The sequence below is a fragment of the Poecilia latipinna genome, unplaced genomic scaffold (assembly GCF_001443285.1).
Source record: "Poecilia latipinna isolate Pla-1442-1.1 unplaced genomic scaffold, P_latipinna-1.0 Scaffold1044, whole genome shotgun sequence".
NCBI classification, from domain to species: Eukaryota; Metazoa; Chordata; class Actinopteri; order Cyprinodontiformes; family Poeciliidae; genus Poecilia; species Poecilia latipinna.
Genome location: NW_015113660.1, coordinates 277,995 through 297,312, shown reverse-complemented (window position 1 = coordinate 297,312; position 19,318 = coordinate 277,995). Strand labels below are relative to the sequence as shown.

The 19,318-nt window shown below is 37.0% G+C and overlaps 1 protein-coding gene across 17 annotated transcripts in view; it reads right to left on the bottom strand.

The window, feature by feature from the left end:
• plekha5 (pleckstrin homology domain containing, family A member 5) overlaps window positions 1-19,318 on the bottom strand; it is a 132,690-nt gene that overhangs the window by 26,195 nt on the left and 87,177 nt on the right. For 16 of the 17 annotated variants that reach the window (XM_015051425.1, XM_015051424.1, XM_015051422.1 and 13 more), the window contains 6 exons: window positions 15,141-15,252; window positions 12,840-12,944; window positions 10,554-10,626; window positions 6,429-6,529; window positions 4,850-4,965; window positions 1,259-1,765 (listed from right to left, as the gene is read on the bottom strand). In XM_015051425.1, the coding sequence (XP_014906911.1) occupies window positions 1,259-1,765; window positions 4,850-4,965; window positions 6,429-6,529; window positions 10,554-10,626; window positions 12,840-12,944; window positions 15,141-15,252 (1,014 nt within the window). Of the gene's footprint in view, window positions 1-1,258; window positions 1,766-4,849; window positions 4,995-5,248; window positions 5,927-6,428; window positions 6,530-10,553; window positions 10,627-12,839; window positions 12,945-15,140; window positions 15,253-19,318 lie in introns of those variants that run through there. The other variant, XM_015051437.1, reaches the window with a different exon arrangement.

The following is a 19,318-nucleotide window of genomic DNA, read 5'->3' as shown; positions in this document are numbered from 1 at the left end:
TTTTTTCAACTAAATGCATGAAATCCTCTTATTAAAATAGATTTAAGCGAGGTTAAAGATGTCCCGTAATGTCAATGATAATAAGAGAAATAGAGACAAACTGTCAGCCAATTTCCTCAATAAATGGACAAAAGAAGTTTATTTTTAACTCGTTAAAACTGAGGTCCTCCCAGTTGACCAAGAATAAGCGTCTGTTTATTCCCACTGACAATAACTGACAGACTCCAGTGGATAGAGTCAAAGTGTTTACACTGATTGAATGAAGCTGCATATCTTCATTTTTCATGCTACAGGATGTTAGGAAGAATTAAAACTCAATTAAAAATCACAAACTGGATGTAACTAAACATGGAGAAGATCCCCTCATGTTTCCTAACTTCTAAATTAATGTGACTTAACAGTCCAGAGCACATGTCAAATTCATGTCGTGGTTGATTATTTCTAAATTGCTCTTATCTTTGAATACTAAGGAAAATCAAAAGTGCCACAAATTGCAACTTTTAACATGCATCTGGTTAAAAACCAAAAAACAGGTGTATATGCATGAAACATATATTTTATGCATATACAGTTATGGATACAAAACATAGCAAAAATCCCATCAAAATGCCATTTTCAGACCACCCTGTTCACAGCAAAACATACGCCATTTATACGCTGGATTTCACCCGTGATGGCATTCAGTGACCTAAGTGGCATGATTTTCACTGTGAAGAAAGTGTTCTTAAAACACAAAACAAAAAACTATGTCAGATTTTACGGCGTTCTGACTCATAAAACAGTGTTTTTATGCTTGACTTTTTAACAAGACGGATGATAAATGTGACTTGTGGAATTTTTGGCTTTCCGTAGATACTAGTGAATTATGTGGTTAAGAAGTCATACATGAAAAAATGTTTTATCAACAGGATTAAGACGAGGGCCATATTAAAAAAGAGATTAAAATCAAAATTCGGAGAAAAAAAGAATTCTGTGAAAAAAATCAGAATTCTGAGATTAAATTTTGAATTCTGAGGTTTTATTTCCAGTGGACTGAGCCAGGACGCCATAAAACATGCCAAGAATCCCATAAAAAAATATGAGACAGTTGTCTATTAATATTTTAGCAGTGTGTTATTCGGTTTTATCAATACATTCTGGCACAAATAGCCTTTTAAGAACTTTCATGATGTTAATACGACCCAAAATGAGTTTGCCAGCACTGACCCAGAGTCACGTATAGTCCAGAGAATACGGTAAACGCAGTCAGTGATCCTACCTCCTGACGTCGTCGTCCTGACCCCGTCCTCTTTGCGTGCGAACCCACTGCTCCAGTTGCTGCATGGAGCTGGTTCTGCTCAGGTTGCGGTCCGGTTCGCTGATCGGACTCTGCTGGACAGGAACCCCGGTCCCGTTAGCCTTACAGGGCTCTCCTGACCCGTTCACTTGGGGGAGGTGGAGCGTCCTGTCCGTCTCGTTTGGTGTCTGGGGCGAGGTCATGTTGGCCTTAATGGCCGCCGCCTGCTCCGGCTGCAGCTTGATGCTGTTGATCTTGGTGAGGGGTCGCTCGCGCTCGCCGCCGTCCTTCTGGAAGCCGTAGCGCTCGGCGTCGCGGTGCTTTCGCTCGTCCTGCTCGTTGCTGGGCGTCACGGCCGCGCTGCGCTCGCGGTCAACTTGAAGGTTACGTTCGTTGTTTTGGATTTCTGGCTGTGTTAGCGGCGGCTTGTGGTTAACTACTTGACTGATTTCTTTGGGTCCAAACTCTTCCACTTTTAGCTTCTCCAGCCTAAAAAGAGACATGAAGGAAACTGTTAAATGACGAATAGAGAACTCTTCCAGATCTTTTCACCAGAAAGAAGTTTTAGATTAATTAGCTGTGTAACTTTTATAAAAATGTTAAGACTGTCACCATGTTGTGACAGTTTGTTATGAGACAGACAATCTGATAAAAGATCGATCTCCTCCTTGACCTACTATTACCATCTGAATAAATGCACCACTCCAGACCAAAAGCAACCAATCAGAGCCAGAAGGAAGGCCTTAGTGTTGTCTATCAACCTCATGTACTCGTTCCTCAATGCGCTAATGGCGGAGAAACAACTTATCGTTAACAGGAAAACCGTTTAGCAGCAGAAACATACAATTACTTAAAAAAGAAATAAATAGTTCTTACCGTCACTTTTATCGTTACCACAAAATATTGTGATAAAACCTTAAGTCTATAAGGTAGTATCAGTCAGACCTGTATGTCTGACTGATACTAGGTTTGGACGAAACATAAAAAAATGCTTCACAGATACAACTTCAAACTATGACTGAGAAGAGGTCAAAATGTTTCTTCCAGCTGCCAGAAGGAACCAGGCGTTCAAAAGCAGATCAGATATCTCTATTAAAACCTCTCCTCCATCCCATCGTACCTCCCATCTTCCTCCCCTCCAGAAAGTTTTGTGCCTCTTTATGATCTCCAGAGATGCATTCAGAGGTGAAAAGCTTCCCGATTTGCTTAGCCTCCGACACGCCCAAGGTCAGAACATCAAAGTTTCAGCCGTTTCTTTGAGTGGCGCGGCTCAGTGGGTTACCAATAGGAGAGCAGAAGAAAAGACATTCCTTCAGAGTTTCCACTCAGACATTTTTAAATAGTAACACTAGTCACATAATGTCTTCTCCAGCTTCCTGTGACTCAGTTAACTACCCAGAAGACAAGCTGGACCTTAGATGTCTGTATTTATTCTACTGTGGACACACAAGACACACTCTCTCTTTTCTAGGTGGATAAAAAAGCTGCTGTGCAAACATATTTATACCCATTTTGTCACAAATGCAATCTATTCTTATTGTTATTTATTTATGTGATGAATAAACAATACATAGAGCTTTATTGTCAAGCAAAATAGGAATCTGAAAAGTGGGTCAGCATTTGCATTCAGCCCCCTTAAGTCAAGTTAAGTTTATCTGCGTAGCACAAGGCAGTTTAAAGTGCTCTACACTGTAAAAACACAACGCAGTAAACAGAATGAAACAAGCAACAAACATTACATTTTGTCATCAAAATTATTCAGTAAACATCAAATATGTTAATGTCAATATTTACCAGTATCCTAATCGTAATATAATCAAATTTTCTGGTTTTGTTCTCTTCTTAAAAATGCTGCGACAAACACAATCAGGTAAAGTGGAAACAACATAATGTCTGGCAATATTTTCTATTAAGATCAATAAAATTAATAGGGGATCAAAAATCATTACATTCACCGTAGAGTATGACAGAAACAGATAAATAAAATTTTATAAGCTGTTTGTCCACAAACTCATCTGAGTTCAGCTTCTAAGCACCACAAATCTGGATCAAATTTCAAGAAAACTGAAAAACAGTCGAAACACTGAGTTCCTTTAAATGATGGTTACAAACGACTTGTTTAGAGTCACCTTTAATTAATTAATAACTGGAACGTTCATCTACATATTTGCTGGATGATTTTGATATTAGACAAAATGTAACGTTCATTGTTTCATAATTAATGACTACGATGTTTGAATTTAAAGCATTTTGAGCTGACTTGCTGCTGTAATGTGTTATACAAATAAACTAGATTTTTTTCAAATGCGACCCAGGCCATTTGGACATCCGATACGTATCGGATCTTTTCAAATGTGACTTAGTCTCAATGTCATTGATTAGTCACAATAATCAATAAATCAATTAATCACATGATAAATTAAAACAAACTCAATCATTTCCATTGGCATGATTTATCATTCATCTCTATTTTTCTCTCTTTCTACCAAAAACTGGACGATAAAAGTCTTCAGTTTGGTGTTTTGGTCTAAATTAGTTCTTTTTTTTGGAGGATAATTTTGTTTGCAAAGATTTCAAGATTCATTTTATTTGTTGCTTATTTATTTTTTTTGGGATATATAAAATGTCTACCGGTTCCAGTGTTAAATGTTCAATCGAATTTAAAGTTTACTGGTCTTTGAGAATGTGTTCTTGCATTATTATTAAGCCATTACTCTTATATTACTTAACAATGACCTCAATAACTTCTGGACCAATTTATCGTCCAGCAACATTTGTTATTGTGACACAAGCAAGCGAGAAGCAAAACAACAACCATGGCGAAGGGTAATGAGGATTNAACTGTTAATGTGTTGCTCCGGCTGGGTCACAACTTTAAAAACGTAAGATATGCTCCACCGTTAGCATCCATGTTTACTTCCACAAACACTGAGCACTTCTTCTTCTTCTTTTTTACAGCGTTTGGAAAAACACTGAGCACGTTCTCTGTGACGTTATTGTCCCTCTACTGCACACTTTCAGTTCGTTTGTCGTTCACACAGGAAATCACGTACAAGCCGCACTTATTTGGAAGCGTGACGATCACGCAGAAAAATTCTGATTTTACAAAAAAATCGGATTTGGGTCACTTCAGGTTGCAGTGTGAATGTAGCCTAAGTGAGTGAGAGTGATTATCATCATCTTCAAGAAGCACCAGCAGCGCCAAATAACATGCCCACATCATGCATGTGGCTTTGTCCTCTTCACTGTTTTCTTTTAAAAAAATTAAAATACAGCCAAACCCAGCTGAAAAACATGGAAGAATGGCAGCTTCTTAAACAAGCCAAGAGACCAGAAATGTCAAAAGTGGGTGCTGAGCTGCTGCCAAAGACCTTAACAGGATTAAACAGGGGGATTTAAAAGTACTCTCTTCCAGCATTTATGCAAGAAAAGGAGGGGAAAAATCAGGGTGGAGAAGCAAACTAAGAAAAGAGGAATCATTAGGGAATGTTTTTAAAAATCTGCTCAAAGATCTGCTTTCTTTGCTCTGCTACGAACTGCAGCAAAGAGCCCATTAATGAAGCTCTGACAAACCTTTTGGTCGGCTCTGAATGCACATTCGCAGCATCCGTCATGACTTTCATCCACGATTCCATCTCTTTTCCAGTGTCAGTGCAAAAATAGTACGTCCGCATGTTGGGATGTGTTGCCTGAGAAGGATGAAGGACAGGACTATTACCTGGAACAGACAGAAAGAAGCATTTTAGCCTTTATCTGCAGACAATTTGCTTCATAATAACCCAATGATAACTGCCGCCGTTATGCATGTTCTTTTTAAATAAGTGATATATTAAGCAGAGATGGATTGTGAGACACTGCTGACTGCGACCATCTGTGCCATGCAGATAAATCAAATCCTTGAGTCACTAAGGTTTCACGCATACCACCAGATTAGGGCAGTAAATCTGCCTGGTACAATACTGTAGGACTCACCATGCGGTGCATTGTGCAGATAACGTGTTGTTCTTCTGTTCCCTCGCAGCGAACAAACCGAGATATTGTGAGAATCCAAAACAGAGACAAAGAACATTTACTCAGCAACCTCAATATCCTGTTTACCAACATTTCAGAGCAAGAAAAGAACCGTTGTTTCTCTAATTCACCCCAAATAGTCTGTAAAAATGACAGTCGGCGAGGACGAGGAGAACAGGAGAATGTAATCAACAAATCATCTCATTCCTGCATTGAGGAGGTTGTGCCCTGTGTTCTACGGTTTTCCTGTTTTCTTAAACTCTCTCTGTTTTATCCTGAGTGTAAGTTGGAAAAGCAGCACGCTCTGTGGTTACACAGACCTTCAGCAGACTCCTAAACGTCTGTGTTCAGCTGTTTTTGGCCATGGCAACTTGGTTGTCTCCAAGGGTTTGTTAGGAATGCACCGCTACTATATACATCACAAAGTTTTTTAAGAAAAGCATCTTTCTACGAATATCATGGGACAAACCAAAGCTATGCGACACATGTAACATAAAAAACAGATCGGACTTCCTATGTAATCAGCTTAAAATCAGTTTGCAAGCTTCCCTAGATTAAAGATTTATAGTAGGGCTGCAACAAACGATTATACTAGTTATCGATTATTCTGATGATTAATTGATTGATCAGATAAAAAAAATCTACACAGTCTGAAAATTTGGAGCCTTTTAGATTATGCAAATAAATAAAAATTTTTAAAAGGGTTATTGCCTAAAATGCAATAACACAGCAAGAGATTTGGGTATAACATATTTACAAACAGATGTTTTTTTGTTTTTTTTTAAACTGAAATAATGTAAAATAGATATATTTTTGCATTGTTTTGGCCTAATTACGTACCTGAGTGTGATGTTATTTCAGAAAATTGCCTTCATTAGATTCTTTATACTCCATAAATTAGTTGATGATTATTTTAATAATCGATTAGTCACAATAAGTCCAATTAATCATTTCAGCTCTAATTAATATTGCAAAAAAGTCACATAAAATAGTTTAACAATCTCTAAAAATCAAAAGCAGTAAACGTATTACTAGTGGAAAATCTACAATAACTTAAAGTTTCTTTCTTTTCGCAGAAAACCACATAGAACTTCATTTTTTAAATTAAATGTTGCTCTAACTTTGAAGGCAATGGACAAACCTTGAAAGCAAATTTTCTATTAATGTGATCGTCCACAGACAACGGGGATATCTGGAAGCTGGGAAGGAGGATGCTGCCGAGAATCCCCTCCTCTTTTTCATCTGCAGAGAAAAACAAATAAAGAAACAAAATAAAAACAGGTTAGAGGTCATTTTCTTAAAAGCTTGGTGGAAGAGATTCAATATAACTAATGTAGTGACAAACCTGGTGAAAAAAATGCAAAAAGCCTTAAATTAATTACACCTTTTATTGTTGCTTTTGGCAGAGATCACCAAAGTTTTTAAGTTAACCTATTATGCTACCTTGAACATGACGAAACTTATTGTTTTTGTCATGTTTTTTGAACAAAATCATTCTTACATAATGAGATTTTCGTCTGGTCAGTTCTGACTATTTTGAACTGTTTTGGGGCCTCTGTCACTTTAAATCCAAATAAGATGTTGCTGGCAACACCCCCTACCCCCAACTCAAAGTTTACACTTGCAGGTAAAAATGGCTGCAAACAGATGTGCAATTATACAACTGTACATCTTTGAAAAGCAGAAGTAGAGCCTCCTGCACAACCAACAGGAATGCAGCAGTTGGTTTCTGGATGGTAAGTAAACAACAAAACACTTGTCTTTCCCAGCAGCCATTGTACAGTGCGTACAGCAGTGAAACCAGCTGACCAAACGTGTTGGAGTTCCATTTGGGTTGCTAGGTGACAGACGGAGCTCTGCTGGGGTTGCTAGGTAACGGGCTTCAGCGAACCTTTGTGACGTTGCATTCCGAAGGTTTTTGTAACAGCTAATTTTCAGGCACCAAAAAACATTAATTTATTACCAAAAAAAACGTAATTATAAAGTCATTGATTAATTTTTAGAAGTTAATTGAAACTGATCAATTTAGAAAAGTGAGGTATAAAATAACGCAACATTCTGATTACATTTAGGGGTGACAAAAAGCTGTGGGATTGGTCAAATTAAAATCCGTTCTCATAATAAAAGGCTTAATCCTTCCCTCCTATTACATCTGTTCTGAGTTTATGAATTTACCAGATGTGGCAGCAAATTTATCCTTGTCTGCAGGTAAACGGCTTCAGTTGCTTAAAGCTCTAGTTTCCTAAAGTTGTCCTGCAACTAAGTCAGACATTCAGATTTATTACTGAAGCGAGCGTTAGCTGTTCCTCCAACATGATGGTTCAAAGTGTAGCTACACATCAAGTCTCTTTCTCTGCTGCTTTTTCTTATATACAGTATATATATACAAACACACACACACACACACACACACACACACACACACACACACACACACACACACACAACTGCAGAGATGTGTGCAGAACAAAAGCAGCCTTTTGGGATTCCTGGGTGAACAATAATAATCTTAGCAGATAACAGTTGTACAGCTGAGGCAGCAAAGTTAAGAACCTGGCTGCCTACTCACTGCTGATGGATACATTTTCTCAACATTTCCGTCTAGATAAAGCCTCTAAGTCTGCTGCTTTCTGTGGCGATTGAAAGCCTGTGGGCGGAAAGGAGGTGGCAGGAATTATATACTAGAAATAACACAGACTAGACGTAATCTTGAACAACACAAGTGACGAAAACGAAGACGTTCAGAGGAAGCATTCAGAAACACAGCTGAGATCTAAATTAAGGCAAAGACATCTACATCAGAAACATATTTTCTTACTGAAGTAGAAGAAAGGCTACAGTGAGTCAAACAGTGGTGACCAAAACGGGGGGTACAGGGGGCCATGAGCCCCTCTTGAAAAATGCTGCCCCCCACCAGAGAATCATGTTCATGCCATAGAAAGACAGATTGAGTCATCTTCATCCTCTGAAAAATTTGATAATTAAATAATTAATTATGGACTATTTTGTTTTTTGTTTTTTTTAGCTCAGCCCATAAATTGTTTTCTGGCCTGGTCTGTCTATTCCAACAGAAATTTTCTCGAGGTGTCACTGGAGTCAAACTCCAATAAACAATAACAAAAAACAAACATTAAATTTGGTTGTAAATACTACTGAAATCCAAGTTTAACTATTAGAGATGAATCGATCTGATATCAATATCTGTACTGGTCCTGACATAAACAATAATTCAAGATCTATTAAGTCTAATTCTGAATAGATCTAGACTGAATAGCATGTCCTCTGAGCAACGTCATGCTTTATTATTTATTTTACATTATATTTAGGATTCCTAATAGCACTTTCTGAGCCATTTGACAGAAGGTTTGTTGCAGTTTATTTTTTAGATGTTTTGATCAATGTAGCCAACTCATTGTTTTCGTCAGTTTCAATTTCATTGTTTATTTTACATTGGCTAGTTTAATCTTAATTCCACTGACTGAACAAATTAAAGTTGCTTTTACATGTTTGACGAAGCTTGTGAAGCTGCTGGTGATTTTAAGTGTGCTGTACTGATGCAAAGTTATCAAATAAATGTGTAATTTTTTTCTTTTAAAGAAACATTTTAAGAAAATTCAACACTGTTTTTCAGTATCGGATTTTTATCGACTAATACTAACCTCAGATTTTGCACTTCCTCTTCAGACAGAGTCAAAACAGACTGCCACTAACTATTGTTTTCCTAATATATTGTCAAAGTTGATTAATCACCAACTTTTCCTCCAAAAATAGGATTTTTTCAGATAGATGTTTTTATTTAGTGCATCCCACAAAATGTAACCAAAGGTTTGAGGTGGAGAAAGTATGCTCTCCACCACGATGAATATAAATAAAACAGGCCTTTATTTTTTTTGTCTTGACAAAAAAATCCAAAGTATTCAGGATGTCAAATATGGTGAAAATGACGTGGAAAAAAGAAACAATAATGCTCATGAGAGCAATGCAGAATGAAAAGCAAATCTGTTTCCATTGACACCTAACAGACACTGTAACTTATAAATGACTTCTACTTATTAAATGCATTGGTTTGCCTGGTTTATATTTAATTAAGTTAAAAAGCCAGAAACAGCGTCAATCACACGTTGGTCCAAATGTTTTCAGAAATATTCAGGGGAAAACGCAGCACACAGACAACCTGTCTAACCTCATTGTCTGCATTCAGCTCTAAAAAATTAGGTTTGCCTTTACTGTTGGTTCTCAAGTTGCCAATCTCGTCTTTTCAGCTGCTCATCGTGCATGGTGGGTTTTGCTACGGTGTTAAACCCTGACAGAGCTTTAAAACTCTCTGTTTACTATCACCTAACTCGAAGTAGGCTCATAGTTTAGCCTTCGAAAACTTTGGCTCACTTCCCAGATTAGCAGACGCTTCAATTCCCTTTTCTTTGGTGACCAAAGCTCAGAGGAAGCCGACCAACGTCTGGAGGCGAAAACAAGACCTGAATACATGCATAAGGACTACTGCTGACTGCAGCTATTTGAAGAAAAATATATGTAACTATTGAGGATTTATCTATCTTAATTAGATTTGACATCCATTGTTTTTGTGTACTAGCTTCTACTGTTTGTACATGTAAAAAATATAGCTGCTTTTCTGGCTCTGGGAGAAGTAATTTTTAAAGATGACCTATTATGGTCCCTTAAACCTGTTAGCATAGTTCTATAGCTCAAAATATGTTTGATACATTTTTGGACAAAATCAAAAGAGCTATTTTAGAATCTCTGTCACTTCAAACTCAAATATGCTGCTGCTAGCCACAACTTCCAACTCAACGTTTATATTCTCATGTGAATATGGTTGCAAACATATACAACCGTACATATTTGAAAAGCAGAAGTAGAGCCTCCTGCACAACCAACAAGAATGCAACAAGTGGATTCAAAATGGTAAGTCAACAACAGCAGCCATTGTACAGCGCATACAACAGTGAAACCAGCTGACCAAGCGTCCTGGAGATCAGCTTGGGTTGCTAGGTGACGGACGGAACTCTGCTGGGGTTGCTAGGTAACGGGTTGGGAGGGTTATTTAAGCACTTGGGTTGTTTTTAGAAGCACCAGAAACCCAAAGGTAAGTATAAAAACTTGAAAAATGTGAGTTTGGTATCATATGTACCCTTTAGGTCCTTTCAGTTTGTCTTGAAAGCTCATTTACTTAATAAAAAATATCTTAGAAATAAGGAAAAGTTTTGTGAGGTTTTGTAGGTAGGAGCAGCACTTTAGTTGGACTTACCTCTATAGTAGAACAGACACAGGTCAGACAGGACAAACCACCTCTTTTTCCACAACTTCATGCCTGTGCTGTCCTGTAAATAAAACACAGGAAATTTCTGCTGTAATCCCTTCAGCTCAGACAGTAAAACTGACCGTAATCTTTACAGCCATCGTGGATATGCTAAATAGACAGTTAGCATTGATAACAAACTCGGCTGTGTTTAAACTGATCTGCAGGCTGCAAAAGACATCTTGCCGGGTAAGACTGTGCTTTAAGTGCAAACTGGTCCACTTTTCACTTAAAATCTCTTTATTTATGTCCTGTCACAGACTATTTTCTAATTTACTTTTAAAGAAGAGCCAACAAAATACAACAAACTAATCTTTCTCTACCAGTACTGGCTTTTAGAATCAGCTCAAAGAGCTTTTTAGTCTGCCGTGTAAAGAGTATTAGCCGACCCTTTAATGGAAACTTGATCAGGGTCCTTAATCGTAGATTTTATCCTGGAGACTAAAGCAGGAGGAGGGACTACAGCAACTCTGTCATTATGGTCAAATAGCATGTGGGCTGCAGTTTACCTTAAAGGAAAAGTCTCCTCCACAACCCACAGTGTTTTACACATTAAGATCCAGGCGGATTCGAAACGCAGTCGGACATCTTGTGTCTATTTATTCACACACATTGCTAAGTTTAACCGAACTCTTAAGAATTAATTTTACTATGTGTTAAAAGTTCCTTAGGATTCACATCAATCACTGTGGCATGTTGATTTCCCAGTGGATCTGCTGCGGGGCTGCAGCTTTCCCTCGGCCGTGTGGAGTTCAGTGGCTTTCAGGTTTCAATGAGGCAGGAAAATAAAAGTGTAAATCCAGCTTTTACTCAGGGTAGCAGATTTGTGAGTCTTTTGCACGATCTCCATCTCCCTGATTACGGTCTCCAAAGAGAAGCAGCTGCCAGCTGCAGCAAAAAGAAACCGTCTCGTGTGCTGAGAACTGCAATCACAACTAACTGAGGCTTGTTGCAGGGAAGCGTTAGCGTCCAGTTTAGCCCAAAGCTGTTTGAAGCGCCACCTCTCAACCTGAGGCATGCAGCCCAGGTGTGATGTGTTTTAACAATGTCTCTGGACAAAATAACACTCACATTGTCTGAGACACAGAAAAACAAAACAAAAAAATCCTCTCTCTGCACAGTTGCTGCTGTGCAGTTTGGGTGGTAATATATTAGAGGATTAGATTCCATAATTAAGCATTATTTATCTGCTACAGTGTTTTATTTTAACATTATTATGGATGTGAAGTTTGTCAAAATTGGTTTGCTTATACTTCAAATTCATTCTGTTTCGTCAAAAAGTTAAATTTTCTCCAGACATTTATTGGTATTTAAGTTATATGGTGCTGACTGTTGGTGGTCCCCATAGCAACCAGTAACTGACAGCCCCTCCACATTTTTCTGTTCTGTAACTGTGGTATGTATGGAAGAAGAATCAGGCCAATGAAAAAAAAAAAAAAATCTGACTTTTTTCTCAGAATCTCAAAAAATACATCATTTATTCAGAGCATTGAATGTCGCATGTGACCGAATAACTGCAGTGTGTTTCACTGTTCAGAAAGTGGTCTTAAAATGGCGAACAGAAAAACTGTGTGGGATTTTATGGCATCCTGACTCATAGAACAGCACTTTTTGGACAACTTTTTAACCAGATTGTAAAAGTGATCATTTGTGGCACTTTTGGCTTGCCGTAGGATACCAATTAATTATATGGTTATAAAGTCACACACAGAAAACCTGTTTTAGAGGTTTCGGGCCAAAAAAACCAAAAAAACAAAAAAAAACTTTTTTTTAGGATTCTGAAATAAATATCAAAATTCTCAGACTAAAGCCAAAATTTTGTGTTTTTTTCCCAGTGGCACTATTCCTCTTCCATAGGTATGTATTAGGATCAGCTCTGTGTTTTTTTTTTTACAAGTGTTATGTGTCAACATCAAAATTAATTTTACCATGTATTGCATATACTGCTCATTTTAACTGTTCTCATAATTAAGGTTGTGCATTTTAGCTGTTTAATTTTACAACAACTGTTTTGTAAACTGTTCATTGCTCTGTACTGTGTTTAGGTTTATTTATCGTATTTTACTGAACTTATCGGAAGAAGCAGAAGCTGCTGGATTAATCTTAACCACCAACTTCACTTCCTCTCTTGTTAGAAGAAATGCAGTAAATCTGAGTGCTTCTGTTGTTAAGTTAACAAATAATGCCATTTCATTTTCTTATTAAGTTAGATTAAATGCAACATGACGTCCTCACCTGTTTGTAAAGCCAGTTTCTCTTCATTACTGGGGCGGTGGGATTCCGCCTGATGGAGTTGGATCGCTTCCCAAAGTTGTGAATCTTCTTAGACGGTCTTGAGGGCTGGAAATAAACATTTTAACAAGAATTACAATTATTTTTAGTTCAATTCTATATGCCTTTAACTGGTTGCTTGTGAAACTTTTTCACATTTTTCTACGATACAACCACAAACTTCTATATATTTAATTAGGATTTTATACAACTCAAGCAAATTACAGTGTGGAAGAAAATATATAGTGTTTGTTAAATGGAAATCTGAAAACTGTGCTGTGCATTTGTATTCATTCCTCTAAGTTTAGAACCAACATTTCACTGTAATTACAGCCACAAAGCTTTTGGAGAATATTTCTGCTCGCATTGCACAACTACAGACTAAAATTTTTGCTCTTTCTTATCTGCAAATTAGCTTAAGGCGACCTGCAATGCTTCCTTGAACAGGTTAGGATAGGTTTATGGGCCAATCAAAACATATTCATTACATTTTTGTTGCACAAAATCATTCTTAGTAAGAGTTTAGTCTGCTCAGTTCTGTCTATGTTGAGTCCTTCCAGATTGAGCTGTTTTAGGGGTTCTTTCACTTTAAATCCAAAGAAGCTGCAAATGGCTAGCTCTACTGGATATATGAAGGGTCTCAGAGTAAAAGGGGCAGAAAACAAATGTATGCCAACATTTTTTCTATATTGCTTTCCTTCTACTTTGCAATTATTCAGTACTTTGTATTAATTTATAACAAATATTCAAATAAAATACATCAAGTTTGTTGCAATTACTTACAGTTATCAATTAAACTATTTATTATTTGGACGATTAATTGATTAACCAGATTTTAAAAATTGTGGATTTTTCATTTAAGTGTTTTTTTATTACATCACTAGCAATATATTAAAATAAACAAATAATTAAATTTCTTTTTAAAAATAAATATTGTATTGTCTAAAATACAATAACAGCATTCCTTTAGTGTTGATTATTTGTAGCAGAATATTCATCTGAAGCTAATAAATGCATCTAACATGAACATATGAAATGCTCAGCCCTTCCTGTTTTACTGATTAATAACTGGTTAGAAAAAGCGTCTTTTTTTTGCAGGTTGAACCAGGTGAAGCTAAATTTCTGCCACTTTAGTAGTTTTGAGTAAAACAAATTCACAAGCAAAAGGCTTTTTTTTCCATCCTAAATGCAAAATGTATACATTTTTTGTACAGTTTTGTCTTAATTACCTCTCAGAGTGTTTGTTCTTCCAGCAAGTGGCATTTTTTGAGTCTGTATACTGTTGAATTAAAATTATTTCTGACCCCTCCTTGATGTTCCTGACCTCATCAGCATCAAAATTGACCAGGGTGCCTAAACGTTTATGAGGGTGCGAATACTGTTTAATATGTTCATTTTGCTTAGTTTTAACACAGGAAGCTACCCTGAGACTCTTAAAGTCCTGGGATCAACTTTTGCACAAAGTCATAGCAAGCTTACCCCTTAAGGTTGCACATAGTTTCTTAAGCTTAGTGAAGCTCATACATATACTTATATCCAAATAGCATTACGTGTGTGCAAAGAAAAATGGTCTCATAAGCTAATTGTCAGCAGAAACTAACAAGCAGAAGTGTCTGTATATGAAACTGATTTCGCAGAAAAAGGCTCAGCCACCTGCCTCATTCAGGGCTGAAGCAGGATGCTGCTGAGACTTACACATGTAAGTCTCAGTTAAAGGTCAGTTTTTAGCACCTATGAATAGAGAACAAAGACGTCAGCGAGACCATTTGCTGATCATAGGGGAAATATTGACACCCACCCTTGCAGGATATGCAGTGAATAACCTATAGATACATCTCTGAAGCATATGAGGTACATCACACCTTTTAATTTCTTGGAATAAGGAACTTGGTTGTCAGAAAGTTCTCAGAATTGGTTGACATGTTGATGTTTTGCAACCGTTTCCATTCACACCTGCGTATGTGACATGACAAGAGCTGTATAAAAAGAGGGAGCTCACTCCGACATTGTCAAGTGTGTTTCTCCATCTGCAGACGTTCAGTAAAGTATTTGTTCCTTGAAACTTTGACTCTCAGCAGCCTTATTCCGGAGATCAACTGAAAGTTTTCTCCAACAATACTCCAGTTAACGATTAATTGATTACTAAATTAGTTGATGAATATTTCTACAATCGATTAATCACGATTAACTCGATTAATCGTTTCAGGCCTACTTTCCAGATGTAGTCGTTTGCCAGGCATTTTCGTGATTCCCGTGATCACTTACTCTTCCTGCTGGACTGTTGGCGCAGTCGGGGATCGGCGTGTTGTTTGGGGCCTCGCTCATGGTGCTGATCGGCCGTTCCTTCTTCTCATTCGCTGGCACTTTGGAGGCAGTTCTAAACAACAAGACATCAAGACAAATCTTCTGTCAGTAAATACAGTGTGTACTGTTTCCAACTCATTTAGTGGGAGTTGCTCTCAGAAAACAGGAAAACGAGGAGGACGCGGGGTTAACGCTCTGCTCCCCTCTCATTCCTCTGAAGTCAAAGCCCTCTGTATAATGAGATCCCAGCATGGGCTTATAAATCAAACCAATTACTCTCAGTATGTCGGGCAGATAATTTTTCCAGTTCTCTGACAGCTTTAGAGTAAATGGCTTGTGAGGTCTGTCCAACTGACAGACAGGGCTGTGGGTTTATAAAAAGGAAACAATGAATTATAATAACAATATACACAAATAAATAAATACATAAATGAGGTAAATTTCCTTAGGATTTGAGTTCCAACATTTTTATGAGAGGAAATTGATGAGAACGACCAGGAGAAAAACCATTCTGGAGCAGAAAAGCCACAGTGAAGAAGGAAGCATCAAATCTAGAATTGATTTTCAGCACTGGAAAAAGAACAGTGTGTTCTAGCAACGGGTCGCTAACTAGCATCAAGGTATAATAAGATTTAACATTATTGCTGCTTTATCTGCCATAATGCTCCTTCAGGAGAGGCCAAACGTTTTGCTACATGACAGAGTATTAGGGATATACTAAAAAAATAAAAATGAAAAAATTACAGGAGTAAAGTGGAAATATTTTGAGAATAAAGTCATAATAATAAAGTTGTAATAATATGATAATAAAGTTATAATATGAAAATAAAGTCAAGATAATTATAAACTTGTACAAGAATAGAGTTATAAAATTACAGAAGTCATAAAATTACGAGAATAGTCATAAAGATATGAATGAATGAACATAATTTATCTCTTTTTCCATTTCTTGTGCATCAATCCTGCTCCAACCCAAATAAGGAAAAAACAGGTATAAAAAAAGATGGACGTCGAAACGTTAGCCAATGTGTTACAAGTTGAGGCAGACCTGAAAGAAGCAGCTACTTGACATCGCTACATACCTGAGATTTGATCACTGCCTCATAAATCTGAGTATTACAAACACAGCAGACAGTTTTCACTTCATCGCCTATGAAATTGAACAACACATCTGGAAACGTAGAGAAGCCATAGTGTGACTAATGCTCTCTTGAGGTGAAATGCACACATTTTCAATCAGCGCTCTGACTCAGAAAGACGAGAGCGCCCGAAACTCGACTTCTGGGTTCGCTGCAGTGAACGAGTTCTGAATATTCCCTACGCCGCCGTGACAGACGAAGCTCAAAGTGGTCCAGTAATCGATGACGTGTAGACGTGCGATCAAACACTGACACTCGGGGAGGGCTGCAGGGAGTGGACGGCCTGTTGTCCGCAGAGGTCCGGCTCCATTTGATGCTCTATTTGGCACCAAGCCACAACTCAGCTGTGAGCAGCGGATAATTAGTTTGGACCTCATAATCAATCTTCATGCAGTGAGGCTGAAAAGAAGGGAGTGTGTCAAACAGATATGAGCTGGCAAAAGATAACAGGCCAACTGAGATCAATGATTACTGTTAAAATGCTGATATGCAGCCTTAAGGTTGTTTTCTACTGGAGTCTGTATATATTTATATAAATATGTTATGTTGTACTGCTCTTTGTGGTTACAGTGGCAACCAGTAACTCAGTCTGTCGCTTTTTCTGTTGTCGTCTGTAACTGTGGTATGTATGCAAACTACATATATACCAAATTCTGACTTTTCACACAGAATTCTGACTTTTAGTTTTGGAATTCTGAATTTTTTTCCTCAGAATTCAGATTTTTTTTCCTTAGAATTCAGATTTTTTTTCCCCTTAGAATTCAGATTGTTTTTCTTAGAATTCAGATTGTTTTTCTTAGAATTCAGATTTTTTTTTCTTAGAATTCAGATTTCTTACTTCATAAATCTGACTTTTCTCTCATAACAACATACATTGCTTTTTTGTCACATCTAAATATTTCAGATCACAAAACAGATTTCATTACCAGAAAAAAATGAGATTGGGTTCTGGGGGGCTGAGTTGGTAGAACAGGCGCTTTAAATCACTGTTTTCTGGTTTCACGCAGTTATTTCCTGTTACCAGCATAAACCCACAATGCAAATGGCTGCAGTGCAGGAAAGCATTAGCTGTAGCAAAATGCCTCGGGTAACAGTCATCGTTAGTTGTTTACCATGGCTGTAAGTCAACAGCAGAGGTAATGAACCTAAAAGTGAAGCTGAAAACGCCATGCAAAGTTCATTCCTCAATAATAGCTTCTCTCACAAATGAGCAAACAGACATTTGTTATTTTACCTGCAAGAAAGCAGCCTGGTTAAGTTGTCACTCTTTATTTCATATAAATGGAACAAAATGAGTTAATTTTGAAAGAAAACAAACAAAAGAAAACAATATAAATCACTAATTGTAAAATTAATGTCAATGTTTTGAAAGGAGCTTAAGATATAACTCTTGGAAATATGAACGTAAGAGTTTTATCGCGATATGTTATGGTGCTATAGTGACAACAATACAAATTATGATTAAAGAATATTTATTATTTCTTTTTTAGATTACTGTATGGCTGTAACTCCATGTTCATAGCACCACAAACAAAATACTGACCTCATAAGAAACATTCCCATTTGAAACAGGCTTTGTCAGGACACCACTCCACAGTAGCTGCTTTTAATTATATTTATTTTGAATTTACGGATGTTGACTGATGTTCTCGTGTGAAGAAGAAAATAGTAAAAATTAAATTTCCGATAATATTGACCGTTTTCTTTTAAGAGATGTTTTACAATAAATGATAAGATAAACACCTTCTTCTATCTGCATCAAATCAAGATAATGGAACCAACATATAAGTACCAAAGTGTTAGATCTTTGTTTGGTGAAAGTGTGAGTGTTTGTCCAAAAACTGTGTGGCTCGGTTCTGCTGCTGCAGAAGCTGGGCGATCGGAGCCCACTGGGGGGAAACAGTGAACTGACTCGCTGAGAGTGCATTTTAAAATGAACACACAGCACTTTCAAAGAGGTGAGGCTGCTTTTAAGCACCTCTGTGTGATGCAAAACTGGACTTTTATCTTTTTAATGAAGAAAGCAAGGCAGGCGCATTCTGGTTGTGTGTAAGCACACAGATTTCATGGTGTCAGAGCCCATTTAGCTTTGAGACAGGACCTCCACACACTCTAGAATAAATCCTGCTAATTTAACGCAGCTTATGAAAACTGGTTAAACAAAAACAAGGAAACCAAATGTTTTGCTTTTGTTATAAATTGACAATTGAATCTATAAATGGTTACTGCCACCAATAAAACCAACAAAATGCCTCCAACACATTTTTTTATGTTAAAGTGTAATGCAAATAAAATGGAATAGAGAATAAATCCTGGAAATACAAATGTTTCCCCTTTTTCTATTTTCCTTCTATGCTTATCCTGACCTGGAAATACGTCAGTCAAAACTTTTCCAGGTTGAGTAGAAACCCCATAAAAATGACAGTAATGTGTCATATAATCTCCTTTCAGAGTGATTCAAGTGCTATGGTGGCCCAGAAAGGTCAACAAAATGCAAACGCCACAAAGCAACAGCAAAATTACAAAACAACAAAAAAGCCACAAGTGAAGTTAAAATCAAAGCTGTGTCAGCAACTATATCATAAAATCTTGTTAGCATAAAATGAAATTATGCTAAAGTAGAACTTGTACAAAAGCGGATTCGTGCTGTTTTAGCATGATAGCTATTTTAGCACAATGCTAAAACGGAACTTATGCTAAAACATGAGTTATGCTAACAGGTTTACCATAAATTATGTTTTAGCACAAAATGGAATTTATGACAAAACAGAATTCAGAAAAAAATTAATTTATGCTAAAATGGAAGTTTTGCTAGCAAGTTTAATACAACTTCCATTTTAGCATCACAACCATTTTACTATAACTTCCTTTGTGGTTTTTGAAGCTGTGTTGTTGCGCTATGTTGTTGCATTGTGTGTGTGTGTTTTCTTTTTTTTTTTTTTTTTTTTTTTTTATTTTTTTCTTTTTTTTTTTTGTTTATCTTTGGTTTTTCTGCTGTTT